Here is a 21,870-nt window from a genome sequence, read left to right as displayed (position 1 = left end):
TCCTGCTGAGCTGGATAAGCTCTGGAAAAAATAACTTTACTATCTGTACAAGGCAATGACAGTGAGATCAATGACAATACTCCAAATGCCACTGCAGGACACTGCATGACTTTGAAAGAAAAGAAAAATGATACTTGTTGTCTTCTATTTAATCGAAATCTTAATGAAACACAATTAAGTCCAAACTTCCAGATAAAAACAAATTGATGACCATGTCAAGCCTTTTTCAAACTAAAAGCAGAACCCCATGCAATGTGTATATATAACAATGAGCCAAATCCCCAAATAAATTAGCAGTTTTGTGAGCTTCATCACCTGTGTAAGCCAGCTAAGGATGTTACTATTTTTAAAAAATGCCTTCTTTCTTTTTCACTCTGTCTCCTCTTTACTTCTTGTTTGTTTGAAGACATGCATTGCGTTTGTGACATTCATGCAGAAACCTGGAAATGGTGCATAGAGAACAGGGCTGGCAATTACATGATGGCTTTTATTTGTGTTGTGCTGTTATGAGCAGAGATGTATAACAGTGAGCCAAAAATGCCCATTAATTCCCTGAGCTCTGAAACACCACAAACCATCTTCAGATTTTTTTTTTATTTTTTTCTCCTTCTATTTCCTCCCTCTAAACAGACAAGGGATGAGAAGAAAGTCAAAATCTGAAGAAAATCTACTCCTAGATCTGCATGCCAGGGAATGCTTCCAGTTACTGCAACACAATGCACTATACAGCTCAATTGTTAAGCAAAAAACCCAATAATTACTCCTTCCTCAGACCACGCCAGCTAGGGCTCAGGATTTGGGAACCATCCACCAGCCCGTGTTAACAGTCTGCATGCCCTCACCTTACTGTGGGCTGGCAGAGTCAAATGACAGGAATGCAGACCCTTCCATGCTGCTTGGTCTCTATATGCAAAAAACCAAAACAAATTACCAGTTCCAGGCTTATTTAATTTAGTAGTTAAATCAGGAAGAGTTAAGGTGCATCCCCCGGGCTCTGATCACGTATTATCACTTGATTTGCTGCAGATCTGCAGCTGTTCATTCCTTCCTCCATCTCTTTCTCCCCAAGGTCACCTCCTGACTCCATTGAATCAATTCAGCTCTCTGTGTGGCCATTTGAAAAAACAGATTTTTGAAATTATCCAGCTTAAACATCCAAAATGAAGTAAAGCAAACAATTAAAAAAGACATAGGTATGTGCATGTGTGTGTGAGTCTACATGTATGTTTCTAAGCTGCTGAATCAGCACATTAAAGCTCTGGAAAACCTCCAGGGAGGGTGGGAACATGAAGGCAAAGGCTATGACCTTTAAAACGGATTCTTAACTCAAAAAAAATGATAACCACAAACACCCTCACTTCTCTTCAATATGTGACATATTAACTACTATTGAGACACATATAACTGCTATTAAGAAATATACAGGCTCTGAATTCAGCTTCAGAGTGTTAATAAGCTGGATTTGGTTTTGTACCTAAAGGCAATACAAGAGAAAGGCTCTTTGCCAGAGGTTAAGATGGTCCCAACTTGCAATATTAGTTTAAATTCCTTGAAATTCCCTACCTGCAGAGAACTGCCACAAAAAAAAATTTATTCTGCTGTTGTTGAGGCTTACACAAGCACATTTGGCAACAGCATCTCTGTGTCCAGCTGGGAAAAGACATCACAAGTCTGACTCCCTGCCTTCATATCAGCCTGCAATTCCTCTGCTGTCTTCTCAGCTGTGACCAGATCATGTTTCCTTCAATCCCCAAAGGCAGAGTACTGGGATGACAGCAGAGGTAAATTTCAAAGATTAAAAGGACTTTGGACCAACATATAAACAAGAAAGGTACAAAAAATATAAATAAGGCATGCACATAAAAACTTATTGTGTCATCTGCAACCCTTCTGTCCACAGGTAATGGGGTACAAACAGGGAAAAGACATCTGAGTAAAAGACTGTCTGCCTTATGTCTTGCTTTTTCATTTGCTAAATGTTATCTCAACATTATTTGCTTTCAGTGCTAAAGTTCACACACAAATGCAAATCAGTACACATTAAAAAACAGAAGAAAAAATAACATGAAGAAAAAGAAAGAAAGAAGAAAATTCTAAATTACCACTAAATCTGCTATTTAGTCCTCAACTCAATGAAATTTGAGGAAATCCATCTGACTCAACCAAAATTTCTTTACTCCTGTTTACATTCATCTCCAGATATCTGTATCATTTTTGCTATGATCTGTATCACAAGCATGCAGTTCATTACAATTGGGGCATCATCCTTGGCTTCTTGGCCACCGAACCTCAAATCCTACAAGTACACTCCATAGGTTAGCGATTATATCAATTACTTTTTAATTGTAGTATAGCTAGTGTGTTGCTATATGTGTTATAGCTAGATTTCTGACCAGCTTCTGCTTTGTTGAAAGATACATGGAGAGCACTATTTGACCTGAATGGCACTTAAAAAAAAATCAGTGCAAGTAAGTTCAAAGTATGTTCAAGAGAAAAAAGATTCCTCAAGGTAAGTGTAGGTGTGCAACTTGATTCAAAAGAGGAAATTATTTTCAATAAAATCAAACTCAAGGGAGAGAAAATACCACAGGGATAACCATAAATAAATGAAAGACCAAAGCATACAACATCTCTTCTGTCACTCTGCAAGATAATATTCAGTCAACATTTACTCAGCTTTCAGTAAGAGCCTGTATTCATTGGAACTTTGACTGGAACTCCCTTAACTTTAAAAGCTGATAATTCATCCTGTCTTTAAGTCACCAGAGAAGTGTCCAACTTAAACAACAAAACACATGTTGGGTAGCAGTGGGGGCTGGAAGAAACAAGAAAACATTGCATTTTTATTTGAATCTTCTACACACTTAACACAAAGGAAACTTTTTTTCCAAATAGTATTGGTATTTTAAAATTATACACTATCATGGGCAAATTGCATAGCACTAGCATTCAAGACTTCTAAAGATGATAGCTCAAAATAGCTATTTTTGTTCCAGGCTGAGTTGCACATATGCATTGTGCTCAACAGCTATAAAGAAAACTACTAGAGGAGACGTTTTCTTCAGAGTTCAGTGGTAAAAATAATAATAGAATAATGTTACTCTGTTCTAAAACAATAGTTGCTTTTGGAATAAATGGCATTTTTCTTGGCTTTTGTGTATCACTCATTTAAGCCAACTAATGCACTCAGGATATCACTGAACCGTGCTCAGAGGTGTCACAAGGGATTACATTTAACAGTGCAAAGTTCAACAGTGCCATCGAAGTGTGGGTGTATTTATCCCTATCTAGGGGAGCTCACTGAGAAAAAGGATGATGTGACAAACATGAGGGCACAATAAATGGGGATATGAGATGTAAAAACCTCACTGAGGTGGTAAGTAAATATTGGGTGATATCTGCAGAGAACACAAAGCAGAAAGAAACTTAAAGCCTCAGACACAGATCAGCTTATTACACTTCTTTTAAACAGTAACCAGTCATGACTATAAACCAAATAAACTCAAAATTTCTTACATAGCCCTTAGCCTAAAGTACCCAAGAGAATCTGACTGAAAATTATACTTTAGCTATGAAATTATGACAGCATCCTAGAATTTTAGATGTGAAAAGAAGTTTCTCTGTTGGTTGTGTTACAGTTCTAAATTAATGTCACATTTAATGTCAACATGATGATTCCGTAAAGTAGATTCTTTAAAAGTGAACACAAATAGGGTAGGTCCCTTTTCTCTATTTTGTCCCAAAACTTGATTGTAGATTTCAGTGTAGTAGTAATTTTGTAGATATCTGCATGAGGGAGCTGCGTGTCCACCTGTCCCATCTTGTTTTAACTGTGCAATTTGTTTTATTAATCAAGAAACTCATAGAAAACAATCATATTTTCTGAAATATTTATGTGCTTGTTCTCATTTCACAACAAGCTCATGACAATCCTCTTGAGCTCTTTCCCCAGAACTGTAACATCAGATCCAGACTTCATTCATTTTCAACAGATAATACAGCTTTTCTGCTGTCGTATATGGGATACCATGTCATCTCTAGCAGCTTATTCAGAAGCATTTTTCAATTGCACAAATACAACAAGGAATGCTTTTTTCATAACAGTGACCTATTTATACCAGTTATGCCTCATTATTCTTTTGTAATTTAGTTTCAAAATGCCAGTCAGAGAAGATACATTCTCTTCTGTTTTGGAAATAAGTACATCCTATGGCTCAGGTGAATACAAGAATAACATATTCTACTCTTTATTTCCGGAATTGGTCAAACTCTTCTTTATCCTTTGAAAATTAAATGAATAAATCTCTTTAAAGCAATTTAATTTCTAGAATGGATTACCTTGTTCTGTTCTTCTATGCCTATGATACCAACAATAGCTTAAAATTTTTGATTTTGTGGAAATGTTCTGAAATTCAGAGTAATCCCGTTCTCCACCCCCTATGATTTTACTACTGCCTCAGTGGTTTTACTACTCACAGGGAAAGGCAACATCTTCATGGCTAGAACCTCCTATAATTCTTGCTAAATGGCTGATTCTTCACTAGTATCACAATTTTCCTAGTAACCAAAAGAGGATGTAGTTTATACCACATTTTATATAGATTTTATTTTGACTGATTTACTTCCTCCTTTTATCATTCAATTACATCTCCTTTATTTTAAACAGATTTTTTTTATTATTTTTTTTTTCCCAGAAGTCTATTGCTTGCTAAAATACATTTTTGCTTTGTCTGCATAGGTTGATTAATGCCACTTAGGGTTTAATTAATTGGAATGGATTTAATGAAACTGATTAAGGCACCACTGTTTCAATGATGTGTATGATATCAGTGAATGAAATAAATTAACATGCAATTACTACACTGAGAACAAAAAATAATAAATACATGTGTTCTAATTTGGCATTCTTCTCTTTAAAAATGGTTTTGCCACTTGCTTAGTTTAGAGACATCATAACAGATAAGAAACTTGTTTATATTGGAGTGGAAGAATAGCAATTCAATCTGTGTATGAAAAAAAAGACAGGGACAAATTCTTCTCTTTTCTACAAGGATTTCAGTGAAGTTTGTTTGTCTACATCAATAGAGAACTGTCCTGAAATATTGCACAGATATGAAAGAAATCTATTTATTTCATTAAATGGATGCGGTTCCCCAATGGTTAATGCAGTTACATCGCTTGAGCATGGAATACTGGTAAACAATTCATTTTGATTTCTGTCACTACTAGTGCATCTAAGACATATTTATTATAATAGGATCTTTAAGAGGAATCGTTTTGATCATGTTCATGTCTCACTTCAACTCACAGTGCTGTCACTAAGAATCAAAGCCTTTATCTTCCTGGTCCAGGCTTTTATCTAAGCAATCCCTAGTTATGCCTCTAGTCACCACTTCCAGTAGTTCTGCATCTTCACCATTGCCTTCTACTAACCATACAGGCTCTTAAAGGTAAGGAAGTACTGCAGGTGGGGGTTATGAACAATCAGTATTTTCCTTCATGCTTAGCAACTACATACTTATCATAAAGTAAAGGAACATTGTTGAGCTGAAAAAAACCACCAACTTAATTAAGTGTAGGTGTTCACAGTTTTTCATATAACCAAACACCTATGGAAACTGTTCTTTTCTTATATTGTCATATAGAGTGGAGTTGAGCTGACTAAATGTTAGCATCTGCGATGTAGATTTATCCACCTGAGGTAGCTATATTTGAGGGAGAAAATTGGAAATTTATCTAATACTAAAGGAGATGTCTTAAATAGGTCAGAAGAATCATGGTCTAAAAAGGTTTTTCCCTCTGTACTAGTAAAAAGAGATGATATTAGATTTAGATTTCAAAAATAAGGTTAAAAGAATCTTTCCCACACTGTGGCAAGTGTTAAAAGATTTCTGCCAACAAAAATGAGTTAATGAAATGGCTAACATGTTTCCAGCTAGAAAACTTAAGTCAGATCTTCTAGAGAATTAATGAATGCAACCTTTTTATTTTTCCACAGAAATAAAGAAGTCCTAAAATAAAATGTCATTGCACATGAGAGCTAATGGAAAAATGCCATGGTGAGGACAATGAAGGAACAGAAAAGAGAGATAGAGTGTAACTTATAGATATATGTCCTGTGTAAAAACAAAAAAGAGTAATAGTGATTAAAGAAGCAGCTGAGTGACAAACATGTAAAGAACAAAACAGCATCACCTGCTGGGTGAAGTAGGTCTGATTCTTCAAAGCTTACACTATAAACACAAGAATACTTTCTAGATTTAGTTAAGAAAGTTCTATTTTGGCAACCCCGATTATACTAGCCAAGTGACAAGACTAGTGACACACATGTTGCTTTTGTCTTACCTCTATAAAGAAGAGACTGGCTGCTGACGTTGGATGATGATACATATAGACAGTCACGAGGATGGCTGCAGCCACAATGAGGACCAGGACTAGAATGCCGACAATTAAGCCAGCATGAAGTGTTCCACCCTTCTTCTCTGCTGCACTGTCATCTGTGGAAGCTGCACAAATGGCACACTTATTAGGACAGTAACTTATGTCTTATCCATTCTATTTCACAGCTGGCAACTGAAGACTTGCTTTTTCTGTGTTGAATGTTCCTCATTTTTCACAGTCCAAGTTGGAGAAACGTGTTAGATATCTTTTTCCCACAACCAAATACTCTCATAATCTTAATGAACAGACATTGCCAAATGTTTTACTAATTCTAATTCAATAAACAAAATTAATATTCTTTGTTTTGAATGCAGTCTGGACATTCTGAAGTTCCTAATTACCTTCATAATATATTTTGATTTTCTCATAAAAGTATTGCAGTTGCCCACAGAGAACAAGTAGTAATTGAATACATTTTCAATGTTGTTGTTTTTTTTTTAAAGCTTCAAGTGAAGACTCGCCACAAACCCTTGTGAGGTCTAGCTAATAAACACTTTCTGAAAGCCTGATTCATTAGCTTGGACAGGGATTTTGAATCAGCCTGTGCAATTGAATCAGACAGCCAAAAGTATAAGAGATGGATGTTAAATGGCCCTGCAATACTCTAATCTCGGTCTGAATAGAACACTCATAATACCAAAATATTACAGAAGACTATCCATTTACTGAACTTGATATTGAGAGGTGGCCCATGATATGCTCCCATGAGGAGATAAGGGAGCTGTCTCCATCACACAAGCAACATGTCAGCATACCTTCCAAATAAGTGACTGAAAAATTTTAAACAACATTGTCATATTTGTGGGAAAAGCGTTTTAATAAATTAGGCAACATCTGTAGAACTGTTTTTTTCTGGGGTGTGATTTCTACATTGGACGACTTGGAGTATCACAGCAATTACAAACATGGTGATAAGTAAATATTCTTGGGTGTCTTCATGCATGGAAGTGCTGTTCTACCCACCAATGCATGCAGAAGAGCTATTCAGAAGCCCCAGGTTTATGAAACACCAGCAGAACACTGGTCATTTGGCTTCACAAACTTACATTGCTCTCCTATTTCCACTGCTTTCTGCCTTTTTGGTAATCCTTCAAATCATCTCCTGGATGAGGGTATAGAATGTACCCTCAGCAAGTTTGCTGATGACACTAAGCTGGGAGGAGTGGCTGACACACCAGAAGGCTGTGCTGCCATTCAGAGAGACTTAGACAGGCTGGAGAGTTGGGCGGGGAGAAACATGATGAAATTCAAAAAGGGGAAGTGCAGAGTTTTACATTTGGGGAAGAACAACACCATGTCCCAGTACAGGTTGGGGGCTGAACTGCTGGAGAGTAGTGTAGGTGAAAGAGACCTGGGGGTCCTGGTAGACAGGAGGATGACCATGAGCCAGCAATGTGCCCTTGTGGCCAAGAAGGCCAATGGCATCCTGGGGTGCATTAGAAAGGGTGTGGTTAGTCGGTCAAGAGAGGTTCTCCTCCCCCTCTATTCTGCATTGGTGAGGCCACATCTGGAATATTGTGTCCAGTTCTGGGCCCCTCAGTTCAAGAAGGACAGGGAACTGCTTGAAAGAGTCCAGCGCAGAGCTACGAAGATGATTAAGGGAGTGGAACATCTCCCTTATGAGGAAAGGCTGAGGGAGCTGGGTCTCTTTAGCTTGGAGAAAAGGAGACTGAGGGGTGACCTCATCAATGTTTACAAATATGTAAGGGGTGAGTGTCAGGGGGACGGAGGTAGGCTTTTCTCAGTGATTACCAGTGATAGGACAAGGGGGAATGGGTGTAAATTGGAGCATAGGAGATTCAAGGTGAATATCCGAAAAAATTTTTTTACTGTGAGAGTGACAGAGCACTGGAACAGACTGCCCAGGGAGGTTGTGGAGTCTCCCTCACTGGAGACATTCAAAACCCACCTGGATGAGTTCCTGTGTGATGTACTCTAGGTGACCCTGCTCTGGCAGGGGGGGTGGACTAGATGATCTCTCGAGGTCCCTTCCAGCCCCTAAGATTCTATGATTCTATGATTCTATGACTTAGTCCATATAAAACTTGTCTCTGATCATACTTATGAAACATTTTCTTTTGATTTCACTTTTAAATGTCCTCTCAAAATACATGGTTGCCAAGCTGACTGTAATGAAAACTATTGATTTTTACAGCCACCCTTTTTGTTGTGCCACCTCCCTAACTATCTGTTTCGTTTTCTTGGTGTGATTGTTTTTTTAATCATTCTTGGAAAACAGTGATTGAGTTATGGAGACCACTTCAAATAACTTACTGTTATTTTTGTTATTATTCATAACAACAACAAAAAATAACAACAGTAACAATACCTGTATATGGTCCTTTACCATTAATCATGTTGCGAGTAGAACAATCCACATTAATATTAAAAAAAGAGAAGTAGAAAATAATAGAAGAAGAGTCTATTGATCTAGGTCCCTATACAGTGTCAAATGTCTTGTTAAGAGCCAATAAAAGAAAATAGGAATGGTTAACTTCAGTGTGATGGCTCATCCATGTGTGGCAGCACTTTTCTCACCAGACCAAGGAAGGCTTCATGGTTCAGTGGATTGCACAGAACCATCATGTCAATAGGGAGAAAAGGAAAATGAAGATGTATTATCTTAGCCAAGAGCTATTTTTATCTATAATAAGTGAATCTATGGGAGGATTAATCTAGCTTTCCCCTGCTTTTGTCCATATTTCCTCAATCTTGAGTCAGGATAGCTGAAACCCTGCAGCACTGCTCTGCTCTTTCCCATGAAATTAGTGAAACTCCTTGTGGACTAAGGCGCTAAGTATGAGAAACAGAGGATAAAGAAAAATAACCCAAGAATTTGAGAGGCTAAACGATTATGTGGGAGGTATTAATGAATCTAGTGAAAAATTGTAGGTAGGCACCCCCACTCAGGTACTGCTTAATCCTGAAAATATCTTTCTTTTTACTGAAAATTTCATTAATCTCTTCACACAGGAATGTCAGTTTTAATTGCGCTGCCTATGGACATCAAGCTTGAGCTTAGCCATGTAAAGGATCCAAGAACCAGGCCTCTCCCTGGCCAAATCCTACAAAGAGATTTTGTTAGCTATCTTAAAGCTTCGTTTGCACAGATGTATAGGAGCTTTTTAAAAAGAAAAGCAATGTCAGATCTATTTGATTTATTTTTTTTTTAACGTGGTACATATAGTGATAATTTCCAGGCCTTATTTAAGTGACAGGAAATATTGCCTAGGATGTGGAATATCTATTTTTAAATGTATTCGCAACCAAAGGACACTTAAAACACTTCCTGGTAGTTGTAGCACTTTGTAGCAAAGAATGTAAAGTTCATGGAGAAGACAAGAAAGAAAAACAACCCTAAAAAGGGTTCATCTAATTTCAGGCAGCAGTCTTTTAGCCATTAATAATTTAACAAATAGCTATTCATTTTCAGCTGAGAACAGATGAATGTATATAAGCTCCAGTCTTGATTTCTGTTCATGCACTGTAACAATATTTACTATGTGGACATATATTTCAGATCGACAGGCAAATGCATATTAAGCAATTGAAAGAAATTGAAAGAAAAGGCCTGCTTTATTATACATGCTCTGGGTTGGGCTATTAATTCCCAGTGATGAGCAGTTAGTTGTGTGAGTCACTCTACTGAGAGGTAACTGCTCCGCAGAAGGAGAAGGGGATCCATAGTTTGTCTGTCCCGTAATTATCTTTTTTTGACAGCTGCACACTTTTCACCTCTTCCTTTCAGTGTCACATTGGTGCATCATAAACTACTTTATGACTTGTACCCATTTTCAGGCCAATTTGCACTAAATGAGTAATCTGTATTGTTTCTGTGTTATGGTTAAAGGCAGAACTTCATATTCTGCATATTAAAAAATGCTGGACTTCAGCAAAAAGTCATAACCACCCTGTAAAGGTCATAACATTAATCCCCTTTGATTAGGTATTTTCTCAGTGTTCATCATCCAGGTTTGCAAGCAAGAATGCTGTTTCTTCCAAATATCACAGCTGACAACTGTTTGCCTGGATTACTGCTAGTCTAGGGTGGAGCACTGCATGGATGTCAGTGTAGTGATCAGAATGCCAAAAGCAAATAAAAATAATGAAATACAAGAGTGCTTTTCTTAAATGACAAGAAGTGTAACTTGTAATTTCCATAATCGAAATTCAGTTCATTGACCCCAGGGCTCAAATACTCATGAGAAATTGATTTCACTCTCTTTGCACAGAAACAGTAAACGGTGTTGTCAACTTTGAAAATACTCTCTGTTGTAAAATCAACTGACAGTTCTTTTAAAAAGCCACCAAGGGAATCAGATGAAAAAATGGACACCAAAGCTGTTTCAGGTGCAGAAATCTGACTAAGATTTTTACACTACATCTATTGTTCCAGGGAAGGCTAAACCCATGGGAGTATATTTGTCTTATGAACAAACCTTTCCCAAAAGAAACTTTCTTGGGAACTTTCCCCGAACTTTCATTTTCTTGCTCAGGAAAGCAATTTTCACATGCAAAATGCTACGTTTATAACTCCTCCCCAAAGTATTACATGTTTAAACCTTTTAAACAGAAGACACATGCCAGGTTAGTCTGCTTTTCCTTAGGTGCTGAATGAAAGCACAGAAACAGCAAGTACCTTTTTTTCCCCAAATAAAAAGGCACACAATGCAAACATGAAATAACTGTTTTCATACCAGAATGCTGCTTAAAAAACAAAAATTAAAACACAAATAAAAAATGTTCTCATTGTTTGCAAGATAAACACATAAAGACGACATCATATTTGATTTTATATTACTGTGTATTATGTTTCTAGTTGAGATGCATTAGCTTCTTACGGTGCAGGAAAAAACCCCAAAGTTAAGGATTTATCATGAATGAAAATCTTGTCCTGGATCATGGGGACTGTGATGCTGACTTTAACAGGAACAAAGGTGTGCACAAACTGGGAATTTTATTTTGAGTGTTTGCAAACACATTCTGCATCACTTCTCAATATCAATCACTCAATCTCACTATTACATATTAACTGTTAATGTCTGAAAAATAATGAAATACAATGTTTTTGTGTTGTCTAAATTTAAAGTTTGCACAAAGTTTCTATTGTGCTGTTTTAATATATATAAAAACAAAATTGTGTTACATATGTGTACATGAGCACCTCTCATGAAATTAGATGGAAAAGAGCTTAGTTAGCAGAGATTAATATCTCTGCCTGTGAGAGCAGAAATACAAAAAAGTTTTAAGGTAAAATGAAAGAAAAATAGGTGAAATTGTTAGCTCCTGGCTAGAAGCTTTCCTTTCTATAAAGCGACCTGTAATTAAGGTCAAGTGACAGACAAAAAGTAGAATTTCATTGTGTGGGCTTGGAAAATAAAGCTTTGCTTTTTCCATCCGAGAGCCATGTGATTGACATGTTAGTCAGACAGTAAAAAGCTCCAATTCAAACTCATCTCTTATATGCATGTGCATCTTTAAGGGATAAATGCACTAACTTATTTGACCCTCCTGACTGACACTACTATACTAGCTAAGACAGGGACATAGACTACCTACATAGCAGCAATCACCCTAAAGATGGTAACTCAGTACTGAGCTCTATTCTGTTCTCCTATCTTTTTACCAGATGACTGATTTTCATGGCAAACCCCTGAATTTGTCACAGAGACACAGAGAATGAACCCTGCAATTTCTTCTCATACAGGAATGCTTTATGATAAAATGAATATCTGCTGTTAGGCCACATGGCAGCAATTAGATGTATTCTTAATGTTCATACAAACCCATAATTTTTTTACTTGGTTCTTACAGATGTGAAACAGTACTCAGCACTGGTGAGGCTGAACTTTGAATACAGTGTTCAGTTTTGGGCCCCTCACTACAGGAAAGACATTGAGATGTTGCAGCATGTCAGGTAGGATCTGGGAGGTGGTTGTTCCTCTACTCGGCATTGATGAGCCCACAACTTGAATACTGTGTCCAGTTTTGGGCACCTCAATACAAGAAAGACATTGCGGTGCTGAAGCATGTCCAGAGAACGGCAACCAAGCTGGTAAAGGGCCTTAAGAATAAGTCTTATGAGGAGTGACTGAGGGAACTGGGGCTGTTTAGTCTGATGAAAAGGAGGCTGAGGGGAGACTTCATCACTCTCTACATCTACCTGAAAGGCTGTTGTAAAGAGGTAGGTGCTGGTCTCTTCTCACAAGTAACTGATGCTAGAACAAGAGGAAATGTCCTCAAGCTGCACCAGGGAAGGTTTAGACTAGACATCAGGAAGAACTTTTTCCCTGAAAGGGTTGTCAGACATTGGAACATGCTGCCCAGGGAGGTGGTTGAGTCACCACCCCTGGATGCATTTAAAAGCCGTCTAGATGTTTACTGATAGAATTGACAGATTTAGGTTAGCAGTGATCTTAAAGGCTTTTTCCAATCTATATGATTCTATGAAACAGCTATCACACACCCTGAAGCTCCTGGATGAGAGGAACCAGACCAAAAACTGTACAAGGATGGCTATGGAAGAAGAAAAGCAGTAAGTGTAAGAGTGGCCAAAAGAGACTAACATAGGTACAGTAGTACCACTGAGAAGAAACCAACACCCACCTTGCTACAACCTCCTTTCAGGTAGTCATAGAGAGTGATAAGATCACCCCTCAGCCTCCTTTTCTGCAGACTAAACAACCACAGTTCCCTCAGCAGCTCCTCATGGGACTTGTTCTTTATACCCTTCACCAGCTTCATTGTTCTTCTTTGGACCCTAATAAGAGACATGTTTCCACATGAGAAACCTCTACAAGCCATTTAGCAACACCTCCTCTCCATGTGTTTGCTCTTCTCTCTGGGCAGCCAAAGAGCAGAAACTCTCTCTTGCTGCATAGTCTGCGGCTGTTGCTTTTCTAAGTTTCTGTTCATGGCTTTGGAAATCTTAACTTCAACAACATATCTGCCAGCAGGCACTGATGCAGTATCATACTAAACACCAGTAAGCCTGTATATGCTTTCCTTAAGTCACCAGTTTTCCTGAGAAGAACGAACTTGAATTACACTGAGGACTTAATTTCATGTTTCTTACAGCAGCATGGTGTGGTACTACTATGGTAGATCCCACAGTTTTTCATTAGGTATAATGCTTTCCTATTTCGAGTGCTACAGCTGAACAGAAAGCAATGAGCAGCATTTAGCAAATTGCTTGGCGTCTAAAGTTCAAGTTTGATCATGCTTTGATCATGCTGAAGGCAACAGAGAGAGATCTCTAATATGTCTTAAGACCTATATCTAACTCGTGCAGACTTCTGAGAAATGACAGAGGAAATGACAGCTTGGAAATGTGCATAGAGAAACAGAGAATAAAATGTGGAGATGTATCATCATCTCTTAGCTTGTAAGTTACAGTGTGAAAGATATAGGAATATATATAAATAAATATATATATATATAGGAATATATAGGAAGACTTGCTGACTTATTTTAGTTGGATTTCATTTGTTCCCTTTGGAATTTTCACCCTATCTAAATATAAGAAAAAAGGGTTAAAATCTGATAAACTCTGTTTACAACACTGTCTGGTTTATTTGATAATCAAGGTGGCTAATTGTTCTTGAATCTACCTTTCTTCATATTCTTATCTTATTGACACATTTCTATTAATCACCACCTGTTTTGCTTATCTCTGTCTTCTGATACTTTTCTTTCTGTCTTCTTCTATTTCCATCACTACTGAAATAATTGCAAAACTGCTCCTTGATAGTAATTTTTTTATACAAGCACAGCACATGGTACAGCACAGGTAAAGAAAACTTTATGATAAGTTATCTCCAAGGAAATCCTCTCTTGCCTAAAATTGTATAAAACCTGCAATTTTAGGGGAACATAAGCAGTTTTGAATAAGTGGAACACCTAAAAGTAAACAAATAATTACATAATCCATAGCCTAATCTCAACAGGATTTTTGCAATAACAGTAAAAACCTTAAACCATCTCTTTTTCATGACAGAAGAGGGGAAGAAGTGGTCTCAATCTTGGCCTGCCAGGTTTCTGGACAGGAATAGAAACAGAACATATTAGCTAAGACACACTGAAGAGAGTTAATGTAAGGAAACCTTGGGTATCTATGGGTGAGATGCCCTCTCTTAGTATGTTATTTAGATTCTTCCCTGTAGCTGATAGAGCTAGTCACCTCTATATAGTAACATATCCCATTTTGGGTACTTCTTTTAAGATGACATGAATGGCTTCCTCTTGCCTATTGCTTGTCACTGGCTATAAGAAAGGCCCAAAGGAAGAGCTTGTGGGTTTGTGGCTTACACCAGGTGAGATAGACTCTGAAAGGTCACTTCCTATGGCTAGGCCAAGATGTAATGGTACAACAAAGCCCTATCCTGTGGATCTTACCTTATACAAGGTCCACTTTAAAACATTTTTAAACGACCATGAATGTTAGGTTTAGCATTGATTAATTTGATGGTTTGTTAATTTTAAAATTGACTCAGCTAATTTGTAGTGTTTGATATTCTGGACTGTGTGGTCATAATAACTTTTGTTATGTGCAAAAATGTTTGTTTTCCCTTAAAGGCTGGCTTGTCTCTTTGTTGAAATGGGTCTCATTTTCTGGATCATTTGGAAACTTAACATATTAGAAAGAAATAATTGATGATTATAAGCAGGCATGAACCAGTGTTCCAACATGTTGCAGCTGGAGATCAGGGTACACAAGAGAAACAGGACTGAATCTTCTTCATAGTTTGCCAAGAGTTCTTATGATGTGAGCTAGTTTCCAGGCACAGGGGACTATTAAAAAAAAAAAAAAAGTAGCCTTGGATAGCCTTGTTATGTAAGGTATATTAAGGTACTCCTTTCAAAAGGATCTGCAATTTGGGAATTTCTTACCAAGTTTCCTAACCTTTCAAACCAAATCAAGCTCTGTATAGCACTAATTTTAATCCTGTACATCACTAATATTCGTATCTAGACCATCTTTCAAAAAGTTCACCACAGTGCATAGGCAGCAGGGCACAGACAGTTCCTAGAACTACATATGCTGGTATGCACTTGTTCAAAAGTAAATGTAGATGTTTTTTGCATGGCTTTAGGTTTTTGTAACTAATTTCAGTACATCTTGGTGAATTAAAAGTGTAGCAGTTTCTCTGACATTGTTGAACACACCTGCACTTTTCTGTTGAGTTACAAAGCTGAAGCATTTAAAGGGACTCAGAGCAATCAAAACCATCACAATAAGATGCCTAAAAAGGTCAGAGAAAATGTCTAGATGTGCTGGACAATCATCTAAATCATTCAGCAAAGAGCTCTCATCAGGAAAATACTGCATTACTGTATACCCACTACCAATCGCTTGCAATTTTTTCTGAAAAATTAGACTTTTAAACTGCTTGGTCAACTGTATTGTGCTATATGAAAAATGAAAAAGAAGAACAGAATCTGCAATTAATAAATTTTAAAAAACCCACAACTTTTGCAGTGCTGGACATATGTTAAAACTTCCAAAATGCTTGTTATCTGACAAAGAACTGAGATTCAACAAAAATGTGATAGTATGTCAGCTGTATTTTAAAAGGGGTTAGGCATGTATGAATTAGGCATGTGAAAGAAAGACAGAGAAGCAGAAACAAGCAAATTTGAAATGTATGTCAAAATACGCCACATAAGATTGTAGGAGAATTACAGGAATAACTGGAAAGTGACTTTCTCATATAATTAAGAGATCAGAGTTTGACCTGAACTCAAAATTTAATTTAAATTTAGTCGTGGCTTTATAACATTTGGTTTCCAAAGTTCCAGGCAGAGGTGAGATGCAGAATTTCTACAGAACATGTTTTTTGTACTTAACCAGATATTGACTGTTATCATCTAAGGACACATCAAGCTCTAGGCCATCATTGATCCAATATACTTTGGGTTTCCATTATAAAAGGTTCCCTTTCATTAGAGTTTTAAAAGATCTAGTGTGAGAAAGTAAAAGATCCTGTATTCGTGACCTGAAATAATCTACTCTTTATGAAAGGCTGACAAATCACAGGGAATCAAAGAATGTGTCTGTGGCTGCAGAGGTTTTATCTGAGTTTAATCTAGGGGTCACTGGAAAATTCAATGCATAATTGAAGATTCATCAAAAAGAACTTCTCAGATTAAAAGCTATGTTTACTGTGTGAATGAGCAGTCCTGGTGTGCTGCTTTGCTTCCATGTTGTTTGAAGTCACTTTCCTTTTTTTAAATTTCAATAATAAAAGAAACAGCTCAAGGAATATGAATAATCACATCAGGTGCTGGTTTGCTCTTCTAAAACGCAGCAGCTTTCTGTGTGGAAATGGACTTTCTATATTTCAGATAAGTGATACCACAAACCCTACAACCTCACTCTACCAAGCAGGCCCCAGTCAGCCCTCACATGCTCTAGTATTCACCATTTTGCTTGATTTCACAGAGTTTTTCTTTTCAGATTTTGGGGAAAGAGAAGTCAAGTGAAAAAACAATCCTATTGTAATTCCCAAACCAAAAGAAACCTGGAATGTGTTTTGTAAAGCCCACCTTTTGAATTATTTTTTAAGTAACACCATACTATTCTGAGCCTTTCATGAGATGCTCAAGATGGAGAGCTGCCTGGAGTCAGGCCAGCCACCTGCCATGGAGCCATGGCTTGCAGGGCAGAGCATGGATACAGCTCTGCTGGGAACACACCTCATGTACAGAACAGACATCAAACGGGACAGTGAAGTGCTGAGCTATTCCCCTTGTGTATTAATCTTTAAGAGCACTGAAGCACTTCTCATAGCAAAAGAAAAAGTAATTTGATTGCAAGAAGAATAAGAGAAAGATTCAGGGACATTCCTGTAGACAGAATGCCTAAAAGTACCACCCTGAGTTTAGAGATTATTTTATTCCAAGGGACTACTTCTGTGTCAAAGCCATGTCAAACAACAACACTGATAACAAATGGACAATTCAATGTTCAGTAACATCTGTGACCATAGCTACTCTGTGGTTTGTGACAGCAAAATGACAGAGAAGTGACTGGTGAGGAAAGCGATCAGGTCTCTAACTTGAGGGATGGAGAAAATAATACTTGAATATTACTGAAAAACAAATTAGAGGAAAATAGACCAAAACAGACCAAAATGCTAAGTGGTATCTGCACATGCTGTTCTTTCAAAATGTTAACAATTCTATATGAGGGCCATGAGAGACCACTATGTTTCAGCAAATAATTCAGCAAAGAGCTCTCATCAGGAAAATACTGATCCTGACCCAGCACACTTGGGACCTCTGCACATGGGGTTGGGGGCTCCATGTAAGCTCAAGCCCAGGCTCCGTATTTGTTCTTGTCTTGGGGACCAACCTTGTATCTATGCTGAAGGAAGCCTGTCCTGTCTCTTTGCCTTGCAAACCTGGCTTACTGCCTTGACCCCGGGCCTGCCTTGTCACTGCAGACTCAGCTGATGGCCACTAGTCTCTGGCTGAACCTGGCTGCTGCCTCTGAGGCAGCTGGACTCCCTCTGTGCCCTGCCCATGCCTGCTGCCCCACTTGCTGCTGGTTCCCTGTCCCTGGGGAGAGCTTAGTGCTCCCTGCCCAGAGGAAAGCCAATCAGAGCCAATAATATTCCCTCTATCAGTGAAAATTTAATTTATTTCAGTTTGCTCAGCAAATAATCCTCTGCTTTGATAGACCATTTCAAAGCCCTCAGAAATTAACCTAAATCTTTTCTTTCTCCTCAGAAAGCTCTACATGAGCAGACACAGCCGCAGCCTACCTCTAATGACCCAGCAGTGAATAGCAAAATTCTCATCAGCTTCAAAGGGAGAAGGAATAAACCTTGAGCCTCAGTCCTTGAACCCACAAAGAAGATAACAAAAGCAGTCCCCTGCAGAGCCTCATTTAACAGAGGCCTTTATCAGTAAGACAAGGTGATATTAACTTGCACTGGGAGTGTGAATGGAAGAATACAGGAACTTTACTAGTACAGAGAGCCAGATGTAAAATGGATATGTTTATTATAAAAATATAATGTAATAAATCATTACTATGAATGAGTTTATAATACAATATTATTATTTAGAACTTGCATCATGTTGTCTCTTAACACAGTTAAATAAAAATGTATTATTAAAATTCAGTTAATAATTGTATGAATACCATTAAAAATTTACTTAATATGCCTGTACTTGAAAGTTAAGTAAACCTGCTGTTTTATTAAAGAGTTTTAAAGAGAGTTGCAAATGTTTAACTTACTAAGCAGCTGCTGAGCTTATTTGCCCTGCTGCTCTTCGACATAGACATGGAGTGCTGAAGTCCATTGAGATTCTGGTAAAAGCTATTTCTACAATCTGATTTTGATTAATGAAGTTCAGTGCAGTATAATTTGACAAACCACTGACATTACTTACAGAAAAAAATAATAATCTCTTACCTCCATTGTCTTTAAGGTGCAGTGCTATCTTGGTGTCATCTAGAAAGGAAATTTCAAGTTAGTTGTAGGAAAATAAACTTGTCTAGGTCATGAGTCATTTCAGGAATGACTTTCTAACGTCAAAGAAATTTCACAATTAGAAAATTATTTGGTGCTCAACTCACTGAGAATTAGATTGTGGTGTTCTTACTCATGCTGAGCAACATTTTACTTCCTTACTAATGAAAAAACAGTACAGTGTAAAGAACATTCAAGATACTGGTAAATAAGGGTCTGTCTCATAACACAAACAATTTATTTATGTTACATGTTCATACATAGCTTGAGTATTCTATCATATTAAGGACTATATGAACAAACATATGACAGTAAAATAAAACAGTGACTTAGTTCCTCTTCTACAAATCACGGAAAGTTCTACCAGCTTTAAATCTTATTTATTTCCATTCACTTCTTCTTGTTTTGAGCTTTGATGAACAAAATGCCAGGGAACAATGCTGCTAATGCAGTCCAAATCCTGCACCAACAGTTTCTAACCTCCTTTTGATGCAAACAAAATCAGCCTTTCTTACCTGTAGATTCCCAGTTTGAAATGCCTTCAGTTAAAATTTTCATGTGACAGGCCACTTAAAAAATCTGCCTGTACCTAGTACCTTTTCTACTGTTAACATACAATTCCAACAAAAAACTCCTCATGCCTCCCTCCCCACCCCTTTTTATAGGTGCTAAAATGTTACTTGATTAATCTGGGTTACCTTTCCTACCCAGCTGAATTTTTCCTGAAGCAGGAAAGCAGAATAACTAAACCACAGAAACGGAAGAATTAAGCAGCCAGTGGAACCAGGGTGAGCACTGACACATCATCACTTACCCAGTTAATTCAGCTCAAAAGCCTATAGAAACTATTTCACAACAGTGAGGACTACATGAAAACAGGGTCAACTGACTGAAAAAAAGATAAAGAGGCAAATTTCAAAGAGGTTTTTAATTTGGGCTATCTCTAATTTTCACCTGGCTAAATAGAATACTCAAAGGGATTAAAAATACAATTATGTCTGTGACAGGAGCTTCTGCACCAACTTTAGCAGGGCCCTCTCCATCTACTCTTTCAACAGGTTCTGGACTACGGCCTGATGGTTAAAGGAACATAAGCAGCTCATTATAACCACAGGTTCTCCAGAGGTCTGCCTGACTTGTCTGTGCATCCCCAGCATTGCCCCCTCCTCCAGCAACCATCCCCTTTGCACCTTACTACTGTGAGAGCAAGTTGCAATTTAAAAGCAGCAGCAGATATTGCCTCGACTGGCAATTCCCACTCCCTCCACTGCCCCAGAAATTCAGTCAACACAAAATTAAAGGAAATTATTTCTTTTAGGCTTGTAAATGATGTGTTCACACTACAGAATAATGCAATGTACACACGTCACCTTCCGTGGGCAGGCTAGTTGGCAGGTGGGAAGTGGTGGATGCTCTGGCAGTTGTTAAAACTCTGAACTTTGTGGTGGTTGGCAGAAGGGTGGTGGTAGAGTATGGAGGTGTTTCAGTTGTGTCTATATTCTCACAAATCTTATCTTTCGACTGTTGAGAAACAACAAAAACAAAGAAGAGAAAATTAATTCTCAGTGGAGGCTTGTCACTGAATGAAGAATTTAAGCATGGACAAGCTGTCAGGATAAAAAGAATGAAAATGGAAACACTAAATCATGGATTTTATTTATTTTTAAGTGCTCTACAGTAAGCAACACATATTTTTCATTTAGATGTAAAACTTAAAACACTTAATTGCTAATGACAAAGCTTCAAAGTAAATCCTGAATGTCAAACATGGTATTTCCCCCAATCAGATTGTGACATTCAAGATTATACATCAAATTTTTACTGTTAATTTTCAATGCTCACTGCTATTGGCCTGGGTGTCATAACAATAAAAAAAAAGATATATGGGAATTAAAATGCAGCTTTAGTAGTGAGCAATGTGTAGTTAATTGGAACATTCAATTAAGTTTTACATTCAGTTATCACAGAAGAATATGCATATATGTGTAAAATGTGTGCATGTATTCAGCCTGTAGAATAGCGATACACCACACTATAGAGCAACAGTCACTATATACCTATTAAATCTGTATAATACTAATTTTTCACATAAGTGTATATAATAATTACTACATAAAATACAAGCATTATAAAAGTAAGCTAAGAATAAATCAATAACACTAATTATTATATTATATTATATTAGTACACAATAAATAATATTCACTGTCATATAATTGATAATTTATTTTTTATTTTTATGGACAAATGTTTTGATATGAATCTCAAGGTTTGGTTTTTTTTGGTTTTTTTTTTTTTTAATTTCTGGACAATTTCTGCAGGTGTAATAAATATTTTATTTTATGGATCACACACTCTGGCAGGAAAATACATCCAATTAACTAGCAGCAAACATGGGAGCTGCCTGTAACTCCTGCTGTCCCCATTCATTTAATGAGGAATGGAATCCTGCAAAGCCTGTTCATTTTATTGATGTCTGGCTGTAAAAACTAAGTGGTTGTTATCTTTATTTTAATATGCATGGTTATTCTATTGCTCTTTGTTTTACAAGAAACAATGCGTTATATTAAAAAGAGGTATCAGTATAACTATTCTTAAAATGTCTTCATGTTTTAGCTTGAGAACCACTATTAATATTACTGATGCAATTTAAAATTTAGCTAAAAATCTGTATTACAAAGAAGGAAACATCACAGTGAGAATCCCCATTATTTATCCTCTTGAATGACTGGCTCCAAAATTAACCTCTGTGTGCTCATTATTACTCCTTCATTGAACTCCAGCTTGGGCATCATTCTGGAAGAGGCTAGGTAAGCTGTTGCTTCTACTCCAGAAAGCCTGAAAGCTGGACTGTGAGTAGCAACCCAGTAGCCTGAAACTGTGTAAATCAAACTATTAGTGCCTCAGATACACTTAGTGTATCAATATTTTCCTCAGTTCATTTGATAAC

At 37.3% G+C, this 21,870-nt stretch overlaps 1 protein-coding gene across 1 annotated transcript in view; it reads right to left on the bottom strand.

The window, feature by feature from the left end:
- Nucleotides 1-21,870, bottom strand: part of PLXDC2 (plexin domain containing 2) — a 274,504-nt gene that overhangs the window by 6,106 nt on the left and 246,528 nt on the right. Inside the window, exons 11-13 of the mRNA XM_010007012.1 lie at nt 20,291-20,441; nt 18,864-18,902; nt 6,346-6,506 (exon numbers count right to left, since the gene is read on the bottom strand). Coding sequence (XP_010005314.1) covers nt 6,346-6,506; nt 18,864-18,902; nt 20,291-20,441 — 351 coding nt within the window. The remainder of the gene's footprint in view (nt 1-6,345; nt 6,507-18,863; nt 18,903-20,290; nt 20,442-21,870) is intronic.

Source organism: Chaetura pelagica, unplaced genomic scaffold, assembly GCF_000747805.2.
Source record: "Chaetura pelagica isolate M959 unplaced genomic scaffold, ChaPel_1.0 scaffold17, whole genome shotgun sequence".
Lineage (NCBI taxonomy): Eukaryota > Metazoa > Chordata > Aves > Apodiformes > Apodidae > Chaetura > Chaetura pelagica.
Note: the sequence above shows the minus strand (reverse complement) of the source record. Positions and strands in the feature narration are given on the sequence as shown.